The sequence below is a fragment of the Citrus clementina genome, unplaced genomic scaffold (genome assembly GCF_000493195.1).
Source record: "Citrus clementina cultivar Clemenules unplaced genomic scaffold, Citrus_clementina_v1.0 scaffold_1, whole genome shotgun sequence".
In the NCBI taxonomy this organism is placed as follows: domain Eukaryota; kingdom Viridiplantae; phylum Streptophyta; class Magnoliopsida; order Sapindales; family Rutaceae; genus Citrus; species Citrus x clementina.
The window spans coordinates 3106506-3122036 of record NW_006263303.1 but is presented as its reverse complement, the minus strand read 5'-3'; the positions used below and the strand labels follow the sequence as shown (position 1 = coordinate 3122036).

Sequence of the window (15531 nt, the reverse complement as noted above, 5' to 3'; positions counted from 1 at the left end):
AGAGACTGCCGAACTAGAGTTGGCTGCAATACCCGCGGGCCCCCAAACCCGTGGGGCCCCGATTAATTTGGGGCGGGTATAGGATCCCAAAAAAATCTAAAAATCAATTCGGGTCAGTTTCGGGTATAGGTCTAAGCTCCAAAAAGTTGTCAGGTCTGGATTTGGAGGTTTTTTCGGGTCCCCTAACCCGACCCGAACATAAAAAGAACACAAAAAGAATTTTGCAAAAACCAGAACGCAGTCCCTAGTTCCCCTTCCTCTTTCTTGACTTCTTTATCGTGAAAGAGAGAACGACACACACCTGCGCCCACGCTGCAGCCGCTGCCGCCGTCGCTAACTAACGCCGACGCCGACTCCCGAGCCTACGGTCTAGTTTCTCTAACCCTAAGCTAACAAAACAATCCGAGGATAACAGGTTAGTGGAAACACCATATGTATATTTTTGTCTTTTTAAAGTTTTTTATTAGTATTTTCGATGCGATTGTTGGTATGATGAAGCAGTTTTGAAGCAAAATTGGATTCAATCAATTTCCTCGACCCTTTGAAACGATTGAAACTAACAAGTTGAGATAATGTTGATTCGCCAAAGATTTGGTGGATTGGGATTCTCCTTGCTTCATTGTGATCTTTTGATTTATCGGGAATGGCAGCTGAACCCTAATTGCAAAACCCTGAAATCAGTTTTACACACAGCTTCCTCGATTTTGCAAAATTTGAAGTTAATTATCATTAAATACTGTGCATTGGGTAAGAGCAGGAGAAATGGAGGTCGATAGAGCTGATGGGCGTAACCCTAATCAATTGAGACCACTTGCTTGCTCTTGCAGCATCCTTCACCGTGCACATGGCTCTGCCAGTTGGTCTCAAGGTTTCCGCTTCATTCAAACCTCTCATTTTTACCATTTTAATTTATTTGTTTTCACTTCAAAATGCTATTTTTGTTATTGGGTTGGTTCAGGAGACACAAAAGTGCTGGCTGCTGTTTACGGACCCAAAGCTGGAACAAAGAAGAATGAAAATCCTGAGAAGGCTAGCATTGAAGTCATTTGGAAACCTAGAACTGGACAGATTGGTAATTTTCTTTTCATTTTTCCTTTTAAGTATTTCCCAGTGAGACCATATGAATTCTACATTATTGTACTGTTTGGTCCAAGCAACGGCTTTGTATGAAATTTTTGCTAGCTAAATTTGCAAAATTGCCCCTTTATATTAGGGAAACCGGAAAAAGAGTACGAGATAATATTGAAGCGGACTTTGCAGAGCATATGCATTTTGACTATCAATCCAAATACCACAACCTCAGTTATAATTCAGGTGTGGGAATTTCTTTTTAATTGTAAATACCTTATGGGTTATGGCCTCTTATCTGTGTCTTGCAGCTTGTAATTTTATAAATGGATATTTTAATGGTTTTTTTGCAGGTCGTCCATGATGACGGTGCTGTATCCTTGATAATAAATGCATTTTTGTATAACATTTTTTTTTTTTTGCTTCCACCAATAAAATGCAATGTGAATTGACTATGTATCCTATGGAAATGACTTTACTTCTTTGGTTTTACTTTGACCCGCAATGGTTGTTTCTTGACTGCACCTTGTATAGCTTCTACCTTGTGCCATAAATGCAGCATGTGCTGCCCTTGTGGATGCTGGAATTCCTATGAAGCATCTTGCTGGTAGTTTATTATGAAGACTTATGGTAATTTTTCAATATGTTTACACTTGATAATTGATCGCAGACTTTCTAATACTGGTTTGTGCAGTTGCAATATGTTGTTGCTCGGCAGAGAGTGGATATTGTATACTGGATCCCACTAAGTTAGAAGAGCAGGTAATAATAATTTCTTTTCTTATGATTATAATGTCTTTTTGCGGGCATGAGTGAGGCTACGGAATTATCTTTGTTAAACTGAGCGAAGTTTTATGTAATTTCATAGTCTGCTTTACATTAATCAGCTTACTCAGAAGGCATGCAGAATTTGAAGGGGGAAAAAAAAAGATGGAAAATCTAAGTTTTACAAAACTGTCAAACCTTACCCATGTAGAGAGATAAATCGTTTGGTACATCATTGTTTTCAAAAGTGATAAGAAATGTACTGGTACATTGTGCATTGTAGAAGGTATAAAATTTCTATCACTTAACATGATGTCTCCTAATGGCAGAAAATGAAGGCCTTTGCTTATTTAGTCTTTCCAAACTCAATACTCTCGGTCCTTCCGGAAGGGTCATCACTTGTGCAAGGTGAACCCATGGAACATGGGATCATTACATCTGTTACCCATGGTGCAATGTCAGGTAATCTGTCAACTCTACGAGTATCTGTATCTCATCTCTGATTTCTGTGACATGCCTTTTGATTCTTGCCTCTGGGGAAGTATATATGATTTCAAAAGTTTTATACTTCTAGAAATTAGGGTAGCCATTGGATGCAATGTATTGTTTTCCCTTGTTTGTGATATCTGCTTACATATATCCCACAGCCAAGAAACATACTATTTCTCACCATCAAATAAAGTTACAGCCTGTACTAGAGCCTTTACAAATACACCCTGCATGATTGTCGTAAATGATCTAATAGATATGGTTTATGCGTAACATCAGATGAGATTCATTTACTCTCTGATCTCTTTGCTATGAGTCGAACTTTCATCTGAAATCTTCTTGATTAAGAGTTTATAAGCTGAGCTGCTAGATTAATATCTCTTTTTCTTGAAGCAATATTTTGTACTTACTTTCCCTTATAAAGCAAGTTGAATCTTGTGTTGGCACAGTAAATTTCATATATATATGTAGTAGCTATTGGCACTGAAATTTTATTGTAACTTTTTATATTGAGACCTAAGGTCGTAGCGCTGGTTATTATTTTAATAATGTTTCTTGTATAAACTTCCACTCTAGTGGACGACTATTTTCACTGTCTAGAAAGGGGCCGAGCTGCAAGTGCTAAATTGTCTGATTTTCTGAGGAGGAGCTTGCAGTCAAAATTACCAGGAGATTTATCCAAAGCAGGATGATTTCAAAGTTATATATTTGGGAATATTGCCCTTAATATTCCATCTAGTTGGATTAGCTGGTGGATTGTATGTAGAGAGTAATGTAACATCAGATGGTACCAAAACCTGTTGTACACTGTAGATTTTGATCCTACAAATAGCTGGTCTCATCAAATTGTATTAGGAAGCACTTTTTGATATATTGCACAGCTTTCATTCTCGGCCCTGTTTGTTGCCGAATGGAAATAATTTCTTTTCTTCTTGTGTTTTCTACTTTTTCATATTTAATTATTGATAAACAGGTAGGCTCAAAAAGATTTGGAAAAACTTTTCAGTAACTTTTACGTTGTATTGAAACTTGAATGCATTCAACCATGGAGTGATAATTTCAGAATTGGCTTCTGTTAAGGACCATAGTTCCTAAAAGCTCAAAATTGCATGGCATTCAACGTCTCTTACCAATGTCGAGGTTGTGCTATATTGTTTTCCTATTTGATGGAAGTTCTAATTGTGTGTCCACTTTGAGTAACGAGAATGAGAATTAAGGATTGGAATCAGTAATTTGTCTACTTCCAAAATAGGGAGAGGGAATGAGAATCAAAATAGTGTGGGATCCATTAATTTGGGAATGACTTCTAGACTTCTGATTGGTATTTGATTTCTAAGGGAGTTTAAGAATCAAAACTCTATTCTTAGGAATAACCAAATGACACATTTAAATTTTATAATTCTCATTTTATCCTTCATTAAATATTTGAAAGATAAAAAAAATCAGACCGAGCACTGCACACAATCGATCTTATTGCTGTTGTTGCTCACCGATGTCGTCGCTGAGCATCCGCTGGTCGTCGTCACTATTATTGCTACTTGTCATTGTTACTATTGATTGCTATTGTCGCTGCTCATGCCAATTGTCTGTGCTGTTGCTTCACTACTACCGGTTCTTGCTGCCGATGATGATGTGATTGAGTATTGTTGTTGTTGTTGTTACTGTTATTTTTATTAAAATTTTTGTGATTAAAAGTTCTTATAATAATAATAATTATCATAATTATCATGATAAATAATAATAACAATAATAATAATAATAATAATTCATTAAGGATATTTTAATAATTTAATACAATTCTTTCCAATTTCAAGGAAAAAATAAAAACACATATTGCATTCTGATTCCTACAATTTAAGTAAATATTTTATTCTTATTCTTATTCTTTATTCTCATTTCAACCTGATTTTGATTCTTACAGTTTAAATAAATATTTTATTTCATTGTAGCTCATTCGAAGTCCACATTAGGTGTATATAATGTTGAATTATTAAAACAGCCTTTCCGCATTTTAAAGTCAACACTACTTGACGTTGCTAACCGTCGAGGCTGCTTTTTTTTTTTTTTTTCCATTGTTTCTGGAGGTCTACTTGGTCTGCAAGTGTGCAATTTTGATCATCAAATCAATATTCGAAAGCTTTCAATACTTTCATGGCGTGTTTACGTATGGGATAGAATCGGAATCTAAAATAAAAATAATTAATAGTATTTAATTATTAAAATAAAAAAGAGGAATACATTTTATTCAAATTCTTAAATAAATTAAAATCATAAATGAGAATAAAGTCCATTTCAATTTCTCAATTCAAGTAATTAAATAAAGGCACATATTAACAAAGCCAAATCAGGTTTCAATAACCCATAGCATTTCTCCAGCGACAGCATAAAAAGATGCCTTTTTTAGTACAACAAATCTTCACTCTCATTAGATCTTCTGTCCAGTTGTTTGCCATAAATCTTCTTAACATCATCCGAAATTTTTATCATCTCTTTGCTGGCATCAGTCCACGCTTAAGTGGGCAATAAATATTAACCTTAGCTCTTTCTTTTTCCATTTTTGGTCTCACAGACCTAGTGTAGCCATAAGCAACCCTGAAACTGAGATAAAGATACATACTGGTACAAGCACTTAGCCTCAATCTACTTTGTATGCATATATAGCATTTGAAAATTTGCCATTATTATTTGAAAAGAGAAATGCAATCTTCATATTTGAAGCTGCAAGTTAATTGCAGTCTTCAGAAACCTTCCATCTCACACAACTTTGATCATTTCAAGAGCAGACTCTCCTCTGCTTTCAAGGTAAGTTTTCATATCTCTCTCTCTTTAGACAACTTACTGCTTAAAGTTGTACTGCCGTTAACACGGATCCCTCACTATGAGTAGCCATTGCTGGGAGAGTTGCAGCAACTTTCCTTGAGGATATCAGTTCCCAAAACCATAAAGAACTCGTTTGTGAAGTTGCTTGATGTGTTGGTTGATCAGATGTTTGAATTTGTTGATCAGCCTCTGCTCCCATCTCAGGTACCATTGATGGGCACTCTTCCCACCAAGCCTGTGTACATGCATGTATGGTATAAAGAGTTGAGTTATTTATTAATTGTTCTTTGAGCATTTTCACAGAGAAATTTTGCTCCAGTTGATGCATTGAGAGAAGCTGTGCTTGTCACCAACATTGACGGAGAAATTCCTGAAGATTTTCCAGAAGGTGTTTATATAAGAAATGGTTGGTACCTCAATCTTATTGTTTTATATTGATTTATCATCTATGTGATTATGAAAGAAAAAGATATGAAGAGTTCTCTTTTATATATGATCGTGATTTATGCCTTCAAGTTGAAACCTTCTTTAGTCACTGCTAATCCGGCAAGGCAAAAAGGCAATAGATGAGAACAAAAATTGAGAGGCTTACAATGTAATGGGGGTTACTTCCAAGAGACAGTGAACAAGACATAGGTTAAGATGTCCGTATGATTATTGTCTAATTCAAGGCTTCAAGACATAAAAGTTGAATACATTAACATACAGATTAGGACCAACCAAAGAAAAGTCTCATGGATGCAAATTGACCATTGTCAGATTTCATTTTCTGGCAAAGTCTTAAAACAAAAAACAAAAATAGTCAGTCGGCTCAACATCCTCAGGTGGATTATTTTCAATGATATCTTTAGGTTAGAATCATTGTCATATTCAACAAACTGACTTAAACCATGCGTTGAATAGAAAATTAAGTTAAATTTTATCATTAGAAGTCAACCACCCCATGTAAATACAACAGGGGGAATCATATTGGCTTTTCATCAGCGGGGTTCTTCTCATAACAATCCAAAAAATTAAACTGAGTAACATTCTTTGCAAGGTCCAAAAGACCAGCGACTCTTCGATTATTTTATACTTGTTCCTTTTTCTGACGCAAAGCAATTGGTGACGACGACTTTTTCCCAAGAAACAAACTGATTGTTTAGAGAACCATGCCAAGTTTGTCCACTTATGTAAAGAATCTGGGTCTAACTGGTAGATGTTAACGTGACTGCAGGACCAAATCCTCTTTTCGGAGGACTGAAGTCAACGAAGTCAATGTTTGGGAGTTCAAATCACATTTGGGTTGAAGGAGAAGGAATGCTTCATGCTTTGTATTTTAAAAAAGAAACTGATGGGAGCTGGAATGTTGTTTACATGAACAGACATGTTGAGTCGGAAACATTCAAGCAAGAAAAACAAAGAAACAGGTCTTCTTTTCTTCCTGCAATCGAAGGCGATTCGCTGGCCATTCTGTCAGCTTACTTGCTAAATTTGGTGGGCATTCCAAAATCAGTTAGCTCATAGCCAAAATTTTTTCTAAAAGCCAAGAGCAAAAGAAAAGACGTTGCAATTATTCTGACCAAAAATATTAAGAATTATAAGGCTAGGAACTGGATACCTTTGAAAATTCAGATATGGGCTGTTTAAGACTCAAAGGCAGGAAATTTTGTAGTAATTAAGCCTTAGAACTTGTACGATAACCCAACACCTGAGTATTTCTTCTTATTTTCATTTCTTCAGCTGAGATTTGGCAAGATAAACAAATACATAAGCAATACCAATATTTTTGAGCATGCGGGAAAGTTTTACTCAGTTGCAGAAAATCACATGCCACAAGAGATTTACATCTTCACACTAGAAACCTTAGGTAATTGGGATGTCAATGGAGCTTGGAATCGACCTTTTACCAGTCATCCAAAGGTTATTTTTCATATCTCAGCAGACAAGCTACTATCCATTTCTGTTTTAATTACTGTAGTTTTATATAATTCACTAATTTCAATTTAGCTTTCAACAGAAAGCTTCGGGTACTGGGGAACTGGTTATAATGGGGGTGGACGCAACTAAACCTTTTGTTGAAATAGGAGTAATATCTGGTAAGCTGCTCATTTCATGAACAACTTTGGATCAAGATTTGCACATAATCTTGTAAGTCATGCAACATTCTAATGTATATGCTTTCAGCTGATGGAGATAAATTAGTTCACAAAGTGGACCTCAAACTCAGTAGGTGCTCCCTTTGCCATGAAATCGGCATTACACAGAGGTATTTAGTGATCTTTTCTCCTTATTTTAACTTGTAAATATCTACAAATGTAATTCAGAATCAAAATTCTGATTAAAACTATCATGGATTTTCTGTAAGCAGATATAATGTTTTCCTGGATTATCCACTGTCTATAGACTTAACCAGACTTGCATTTGGAGGCCCGTGAGTGCACATCCTTTAACTTCGAGTGTAGACAGCTTTTGATCTATCGATGGTTTCATGAATATTCTCAAAATCGGTTTTCAAATTTACTTGAGAAACTACATATACTATGCAGATTAATAAAGTACGAACACGAAGGATATGCTAAGATTGGCATAATGCCTCGGTATGGTGATGCAGATTCAGTCAAGTGGTTTGATGTGGAACCAAATTGTACGTTTCACATTATCAACTGTTTTGAGGATGGTGATGAGGTATAGCTTGTAACAATAGTTTCTTAAATTTTTGCTGAACTTTCACTATCAAATTATTGATATATATTCTAGAATTCCTAATATTAGTGAACAGGTCATTGTGTGGGGATGTAGAGCTCTTGAATCAATCATTCCAGGACCTGATCTGGGTTTAAATAAATTTGAGTGGTTTTCGAAAAAATTTAGGCATGCAGAGTTAGCCGATGAAAGTGTCGATACAAGCCCTGACGACGTACCATTATTCTCTCGTGTATATGAATGGAGATTAAATATGCAAAATGGAGATGTTAAGGAAACAAATCTCTCTGGAACTAAAGTCTCTATGGATTTTCCTATGATAAATGGAGGCTATACCGGTATCAAAAATAAATATGGCTACACACAGATTGTTGATTCCATTGCAAGTTCTGCATCAGGTAATTACAGAATGAATCTATCTAGATGTCACTCAAAACTTTCATCTTATAAGGTATAAATGGCTATTTCTCTGTAGTAGTAATGTGGTTCTGAATTTGATTGTTTTAGGCATGCCAAAATATGGAGGTCTAGCCAAGTTATCCTTTGAAGAGCCTGATAATACTGAATCTGAAGAGCTGATAAAGGTGGAATATCACAAGTTCGAGGAGAACATTTTTTGCACAGGAGGTGCCTTTGTCCCTAAAGGAAGAGGAGTTGAAGAAGATGACGGTTGGATCATCACTTTTCTTCACAATGAAGATACCAACATATCTCAGGTGAGTCATCCTCTGCTGATGAAAACACTTTTAATAATAATAATGGAGATGGGTATTTAAGGTTGCATTTGTTTTAGCTTTCCTTTGCAGCTTAGCTTTCAAAGCCAATAGCTGGGTTGTTTCCAATGTTAACAAATAATTTTTACTCGACAACCAGTGATGTTTACTAAATACTCATTTGCTTCTGTTCTACAGTAGTTGTAGCATAAAAGCCTCAAAACCAAAAATACCAAATGATGGAGCCTGAATGTTCTTTCTTATTCATTACAGGTTTATATAATTGATACAAAGAAGTTTACAGATGAGCCAGTTGCCAAAATTACACTGTCACACAGAGTACCATACGGCTTCCATGGAGCTTTCATGTCAATCCCAGTGCAAACTCAGAAAGCATCACGGAATGAGAGTTGAGAAATCTCACCCTTTTAAAATGTAAAGAAATTTTCTTCTTCCCAATTATTACTTGGGTATATATAGATTTACAAGTTGTAAAAATGAGACGCTATAAATAACGGAGTGCAGGCTTTGTCATTATGTTCTATTGTACCTCGGCCCCTGGCAGAGAAGAAGTACAGGCCATGAAGCCTCGTGCAACTAATGAATTTGTGTGTCATATTGTAATTATTCTTTTTTATACTAATTACACATCAGATTACTGTATTACAGTACAATGATATAACTGAAACTTACATTATTATATTAATTTTATGAAGTACATGTACAGACATATAACCTTCGCATTTTGCAAGAGAAAAAAACTTATAAATTAACTCCACACAATTTTTTGCTTAATTGAGAGGCTGAACTTATGAAGATTCGAACCACCGCAAGTGAGAAAGACTTACAAATTAACTCCACACAATTTTTTACTTAATTAAAGAAGATTAAGCTTACCAAAACTCAAACCATTGCTCTCTTAATTCTACTTAACTTTGAGAGTAGTGGTTATGAGAATAGTCACCACTGGAGCAAATCTCAAGTGGGATATTCTAATTACCTTTAATGTGCTTTGAACGTGGAAATAACTTTTTGTTTTTCACTTTTTCAGCCAATTAATGTTGGCGAGACAAGGGAATGTATTAATAAAGACAAATTAACACTTAATTAGAGAACATAATGAATTTTACTCTTATCAGAAATTCTAGAACACGTGCATGCAGCATAAACGTATTGAGAATAAAACTTTGAAGCTTGGGTCTCTTTTTCCCATTATCTGAAATTGCGTCCATATGTAAATGAGTATAAATACTGATTTCTCCTTGAATCAAAGTGATTTGTAACACTCAAAAAATTTATCCATGAAAACACAAGGGTAAAATTAAAATGAAATCTCATATCATTTATTCTTATTAATAAATTTCAAGATAGACAACCATTATTCATATTCCACTTGAATCCTTACATAAATAATCTGAAATAAAGTCTTCAAAAAAAAATCTCTAATCCAAAATAAAAAGTCTAGCCAAATTTAATCTTTAAAACAACTCCAAAGATCCACTAAGAAAAATTCTTCATCTAAGAACCCAAGCCACATCTCTAATCAATCTACAAAATATTGGAGACGAGGGGTGAGCCGTCAACTCGGTAAGCAAATCCATGTACAATATTTGAAAACCTTTGTCATTTTACCTTTAAACATTTATAACAACATCTTCATTTAGCATAAGGGGGTGGATTCATGTAAAAGCATTAAAAACATTAAAACATAAACATTGGTAGCTCATGCCTCGTAGTCATCATTATTCCTCATTTATCATTCATCATTTAGGGTATTATACCACGCTTTATTCCTCATTCAGGATACTATACCCCACATTGTTCATAACATTCTTGTGCACAAGATCATCATCATATCAGCAAGCTGGCCATAGCATAACATAACATCATCACATTTGCATTGTATACATTACTACGGACTATGAACCAAAACATTTTTAAATACACCTTACATCCTTTCATAAATAGCATTTAAAGTCTTTTAAAACATTTAAGAACTTTTCTTTGAACATTTAATTCTTTTAGAAAATTCTTTAAGAAAACATTTACTTTAAGAAAACTAATTTCTTAAGATAATTCATTTTTATAAATTCATTTAAAAGTGTTTTTATTTTACAAAATTCATTTAAATATTTTAGAAACATAAAATTTATTTATTATAAAGCATATCATGCATGAATCTACTTACCTCAATCTGCAGTAATCAACTCAATACCTTAAGAATAAACCAACGAGCTCACCCACGTTCTATAATCATCATAAAAATATCCTTATTAATATCATCTCTAACTTTAAACATAATCCCGATCATCCTTAATTCATAGGCACTTATACTAGCTCAATATCTATTCATATTCTAGACATAAGTACAAGTATCTTACACATGCTGATTTTTAATAACCTATACACATGTCAGAAAACCATGAAAATTTACAGAGGTATTGTGAACGTGCATAGCATTGCATACAAAATTTTCACAAAAATCAACATAAGTGAAAATCAAGTCAAAATATCAATCTTTCACCAAAGTAACAAAACTGTCCAGCATTGACCAAGTCAGACCTTTATCACTTACGAAATTCATGAAATATTCTTTAGTACTCGAAATGATATGTTTCTTTTTTCTAATTACAGAAGACACATTCAGAAAGCATATAATTAAAATTCAAAATTTTTGGACGCCTGAAACTATTTTAAAAACGTTTTATTTCTGAGAACATCTAACCTGTCCAGAAAATTCCAGAATTTAAAACAGAATTTCAAAAATTCATATCTTCTATTTTACAAGTCCAAAAATCGAGATTCCAGATTTTAAAGACAGAGGAAAGATTGAAATTTCATTATAAAACCCTAACATCATGTAATATCCATAAATTAGCCCAAACGGTTACACGTTTCAGCTTCTATAATTTCTGGAAAACAGTTTCCAGATCTGCAGCAGCCGCATGTTACGATTTTTAATAATTTAATCAGAAAGAATAAAACTACGAAATTAAACATGCAAGCATAGGAGACCTAGATCTGTTGATACAAAAATCGCCATAATTTTAAAGGATGTGTAACCTTACAGAAAAATTTCCAGAATTGAGAACCGCTGCTGAAAATTGGAATTTTCCAGCACCGGTAACCCAAGTTCGAAAACCCATGACAATTTGCATACTCAAACGATTTCAACACAAAACCTATCAATGGAAAGCTTAGGATGTCTAGTTCCATGATATGTAAGCATATTCACGTGATTCTAAATAAAGAAAACGATTTCAAGCAAGGAATAGAGACTGTTCATATCATCACAACATTACAAACACACATATATTACCCAAATCAAACTACAAGTAATTAAAGGCAAACAATTCATAAAAATAAATCATATAAGTCAAAGAAATACTTAATATCTTAAGGCAAACACTAAGAAAAGAAGTTATAAAACTTTCTTTTCCTTCTCCAAAGACTTATGTTTCTTTTTTTTTTTTTTTTTTAGGATTTGTAACGGTGTAGAAAACAAAAGACGGCTTCCTCTTAAAAAGATGGCTTCTTCTTAAATACTTGGTAATTAATAAATATTTTTTTTTATAAAAACTAATAACTTATGTTAACTTACTTAAAGCAATTTGATAAATTTTACTCCCACACAAACACTCAATAATAACTATCCTACTCAATTTAATAAGGGTAAAAGAGGAAAAAAATAAATAAAAGTGGGCGTTACACGATCAGCTAATAAAAGCGGAGTACCATAAGTTTACGGAAAACAACTTGTACAGTATCAGTGTTTGTGGGTAGAGGTTCTGAAGAAGATGATGGCTCACTTGTTTCTTTTGTCCACAATGAGGATACTAATGTGTCTCAGGCAAGGTCATTGCTTGAAGCAAAGCAGCTCAGCCATCCTCATAAATTATGTTAGTAGGGACTCTTTTATTTCGTATTCATTTAATTGATGCAAAGAATAGAAAAGTGCTAAGTACAGAAAGAGAAATAGTGAAGAAAAGGGTAGAGAGAGTGTAGGTGGATAGAGAGAGAATGGATTAATTTCTCTTGATGTTCTCTCAGCTTTCTCTCTACTTAACATGTCGAGGACATTTAGATTGTAAGTGTTGATCAGCTGAAATAATTTCAAATAGGCTGGTTCACAAAACAATCATTATCCAGTGTCTTCCACTCTCTGTTGAAAATTTTAAATTCTCATTTAGATTTCAATTTTTTTGTTACTTACCCCAAATTATTGATATATTATGTACTAACTAAGAATTTTAGGCATTTAATAGAGGGTGTAGACTGCAACCGGCAGCAATTGTACTGAGCATGTTGTCCTTAATTTTTAGTAGTGAAAACATTGAGTTAGGTTCAATTGATATTTTAGCTCAAAAAATAGTCAGTTCAAAATCTTCCGAACCCATTCTGAATACAAAATACATCCATTGATTTTTTTTCACTTGTATTTTTCTAGCCGAACCGAACTCAAATCAAAGCATGTACTGATTTTCAGAGTTAAAGTTGACCCGATAATCATAACCAAACCAAACCGATTTTCAAAAGCAAACCAAGCCGTCCTGAATTTTTCTTGTTACTAGCCGCATGTTCACAACCTGATTGCCATGAAATTACTAACGTATTTCTGTTCTCGGAATCTTTTATGCTAATAATAACAAACTTTTTTCTCAAGGAAGACAACATTGTCCATTGACAAAGAAAATGACTCAAGTCATTCAAACCAACAAAAAATTTTACACCAATTAATTAAGGATTCAACGATATTTGGCCTGCAAGGCTTGGAAAGTCTTGTAACTTTTTCCTGAGAACTTTCAACCCTCCATTCGCAAACAAGGCACCATGTTTGTGGACTAATTTTAGGCACAGGGGATAAGGTTCGGTTAAAAGAGCTGATGTAAAGCACAAAAGAAGCTTAAAGAATCTTTCGTTCTTACAGGACAAATAGTCCTTTAAATTTAAATAAACTATTTGATATGAAAAATTGAATATAAAGATCACAGGTCAGCATTGTTTATCTATCTATTTAGGACAAACAGAAAGATCCCTTTCTGGGGACCAATTGGAAGTTTAAAAAACAAATTTAAAAAAATCGGTGAGTGCATATGTTGACAAACCCTTTTGTAATATTGTTTATTGTTAACATATAGTTAATTTTGTGCAGGATCTTCAATAGAGAAGTGTAGAAATTCAACAGAAGTTTCAAGCACGAAGTGTGATCATTTAGGCATGAGTCAATTTTTTGTGCTTATTGTGATATTTTTTTGCTTTTTCTTTCATGTTAAAGCTCAAGAAACATCAAATTCTGAGCCAGATTCTCTCCATCCACTCCACCCGAATATTGCAGTAGTTATTGGGGTCCTCTCAATTGCGTTCTCTTTGTTATTTCTTGTACTTGCCTACGCAAAATTCTGTCAATCAAACCATTCAAATTTTGCCGACGGCGATCCCCATCATCGAAATCTTCAGGAACTTGTACGTTCAAGATCTAGGTTTTCCGGTATTGATAAAGCAGTGATTGAGTCACTTCCACTTTTTAGGTTTGCTTCACTGCGGGGATCCAAAGAAGGCCTGGAGTGTGCTGTTTACTTATCAAAATTTGAAGATACTGAAATTCTCCGATTATTGGCCAAATGTAGGCATGCATTTCACATGAGCTGCATTGATCAGTGGCTTGAAGGTCACGCTAGCTGCCCTCTCTGCAGGTACAAGTTCGACGGGAGAGACCACGGAAGCTTCTCTTACTCGAACAGCTTGAGATTCTTGAGGATCCCATCAAATCTAACAGAGGAACCAAATCTTGAAATTTTCGTCCAAAGAGAGCAAAGCCATCAAGGCTCTTCAAGGTTTAACCTCAGAAGCAGCTTTCGAAAGATTGAGCTAAATAAGAAACAAGAAGAGCTGCTAATTGAAGGAGGTAGTAGAAGTTATGGTGACCAAAAACTCCTTCACAAGTTCAAGCACAAGATCATTGTGGCTGATGTTGTTATCAAGAACCGATGGAGTGATGTTAACTCCTCGGACTTATTGTCCTTGAACTCAGAAATGCTCAGTGTTATGTCAATCAATAGATTCTTACCTTCGAATTCCAAGAGTGGAAGATTTGATAATGTTTTCTCCGTGAATGATAATATGGTCAAGATCAAAGAAGATATAGAGAGGAAGAGATTATATGAGTCCAGGTTCAGTGGAATTGAAAAAAGTCACTCAGTCTCAGGTTCAAGCATTAGCTCTTCCTATTATAATGATGAAAATTCATCGAAACTTTTAAATGGTACAGAGAAGAGATCAATGTCTGAGATCACCAACTTTGCAAGGTTTAGAGAATTCAATATAAGTAAAAAAATTAGAGAAACTTCAGCTGGGGACGAAAGTAGAAAGGAGGAGAGGCTAAGGAGGGTTTGGTTGCCAATGGTGCAGAGAACGGTTCAGTGGTTTTCCGGTCGAGAAAGAAACTTCCAGGAATTAGAGCACAAAAGACAAGATTTGAACGTGTGATTGTGACGCTGACAATGACTCCGAATTGTATTCCAAGCAAATTTTTGGAGACATGTTGCATGCATTTCCGAGTTACTTATTTAGTCTTCAATTATGCGTTTCCAAAATCTTTACAAGTTGTTTGTTCTATTATCCGACTTTACGCTACTAAAGAAAGCAAATACTTGTTGCTCTCAACTAGCATCATCTACAGTTATGATTTTCTGTCAGTTTTCCATTGATTGTTCTATTAAATAAGCTATAACATGTATTTTAAATTAATTTCTAATCGTAATGCCGTCATCGATTCTTGTCCTCATCAGAGAGAGAATCCATACACCATTTTTATGGGGGTAAGTGCACTGATATTCCTGTTTATTTCATGTGTACATGCGTGCTTGTGGATAAATAGTCCGGAGCTGTCATCCACATTCCCAGTTGGGAATTGGATCCAATTCGACCTTGCAGAAAGAGAGCACTCTGTTTTCGAAATGGATTAGTGCCAGGTACTTACCTGCAGGGCTGT

The 15531-nt window shown here is 34.7% G+C and overlaps 3 protein-coding genes across 3 annotated transcripts; all 3 read left to right on the top strand.

Moving 5' to 3' along the window:
- The first annotated feature begins 220 nt into the window (after nt 1–220).
- On the top strand, nt 221–3251 carry LOC18055006 (exosome complex exonuclease RRP46 homolog). The gene is made up of 9 exons (XM_006450617.2): nt 221–415; nt 758–868; nt 959–1072; nt 1214–1314; nt 1422–1442; nt 1603–1675; nt 1763–1830; nt 2163–2295; nt 2899–3251. Exons 2-9 carry the CDS (start codon nt 763–765, stop codon nt 3012–3014), a joined length of 732 nt encoding a protein of 243 aa, XP_006450680.1. The 5' UTR covers nt 221–415; nt 758–762; the 3' UTR covers nt 3015–3251.
- Nucleotides 3252–5019: 1768 nt separating this feature from the next.
- LOC18055345 (carotenoid 9,10(9',10')-cleavage dioxygenase 1) lies at nt 5020–9110 on the top strand. The gene is made up of 12 exons (XM_024192495.1): nt 5020–5124; nt 5209–5346; nt 5446–5548; nt 6359–6618; nt 6865–7044; nt 7142–7220; nt 7309–7390; nt 7493–7555; nt 7671–7809; nt 7904–8225; nt 8335–8543; nt 8814–9110. Exons 1-12 carry the CDS (start codon nt 5020–5022, stop codon nt 8952–8954), a joined length of 1821 nt encoding a protein of 606 aa, XP_024048263.1. The 3' UTR covers nt 8955–9110.
- Nucleotides 9111–13757: 4647 nt separating this feature from the next.
- On the top strand, nt 13758–15026 carry LOC18055344 (putative RING-H2 finger protein ATL12). Its single transcript, XM_006450613.1, has one exon. The coding sequence runs from the start codon at nt 13758–13760 to the stop codon at nt 15024–15026; it is 1269 nt and encodes a 422-aa protein (XP_006450676.1).
- The last annotated feature ends 505 nt before the right edge of the window (nt 15027–15531 follow it).

Bases quoted from the DNA above. Each gene is read 5' to 3' on its own strand.
- LOC18055344 (XM_006450613.1), top strand. From the start codon at position 13,758: ATGAGTCAATTTTTTGTGCTTATTGTGATATTTTTTTGCTTTTTCTTT.
- LOC18055345 (XM_024192495.1), top strand. From the start codon at position 5,020: ATGCAATCTTCATATTTGAAGCTGCAAGTTAATTGCAGTCTTCAGAAA. The intron at 7,391-7,492 runs GTATTTAGTGAT...TTCTGTAAGCAG, and splicing joins GAAATCGGCATTACACAGAG to ATATAATGTTTTCCTGGATT. The intron at 8,544-8,813 runs GTGAGTCATCCT...TATTCATTACAG, and splicing joins AAGATACCAACATATCTCAG to GTTTATATAATTGATACAAA.
- LOC18055006 (XM_006450617.2), top strand. From the start codon at position 763: ATGGAGGTCGATAGAGCTGATGGGCGTAACCCTAATCAATTGAGACCA. The intron at 1,073-1,213 runs GTAATTTTCTTT...CCTTTATATTAG, and splicing joins ACCTAGAACTGGACAGATTG to GGAAACCGGAAAAAGAGTAC. The intron at 1,676-1,762 runs GTAGTTTATTAT...TGGTTTGTGCAG, and splicing joins TCCTATGAAGCATCTTGCTG to TTGCAATATGTTGTTGCTCG.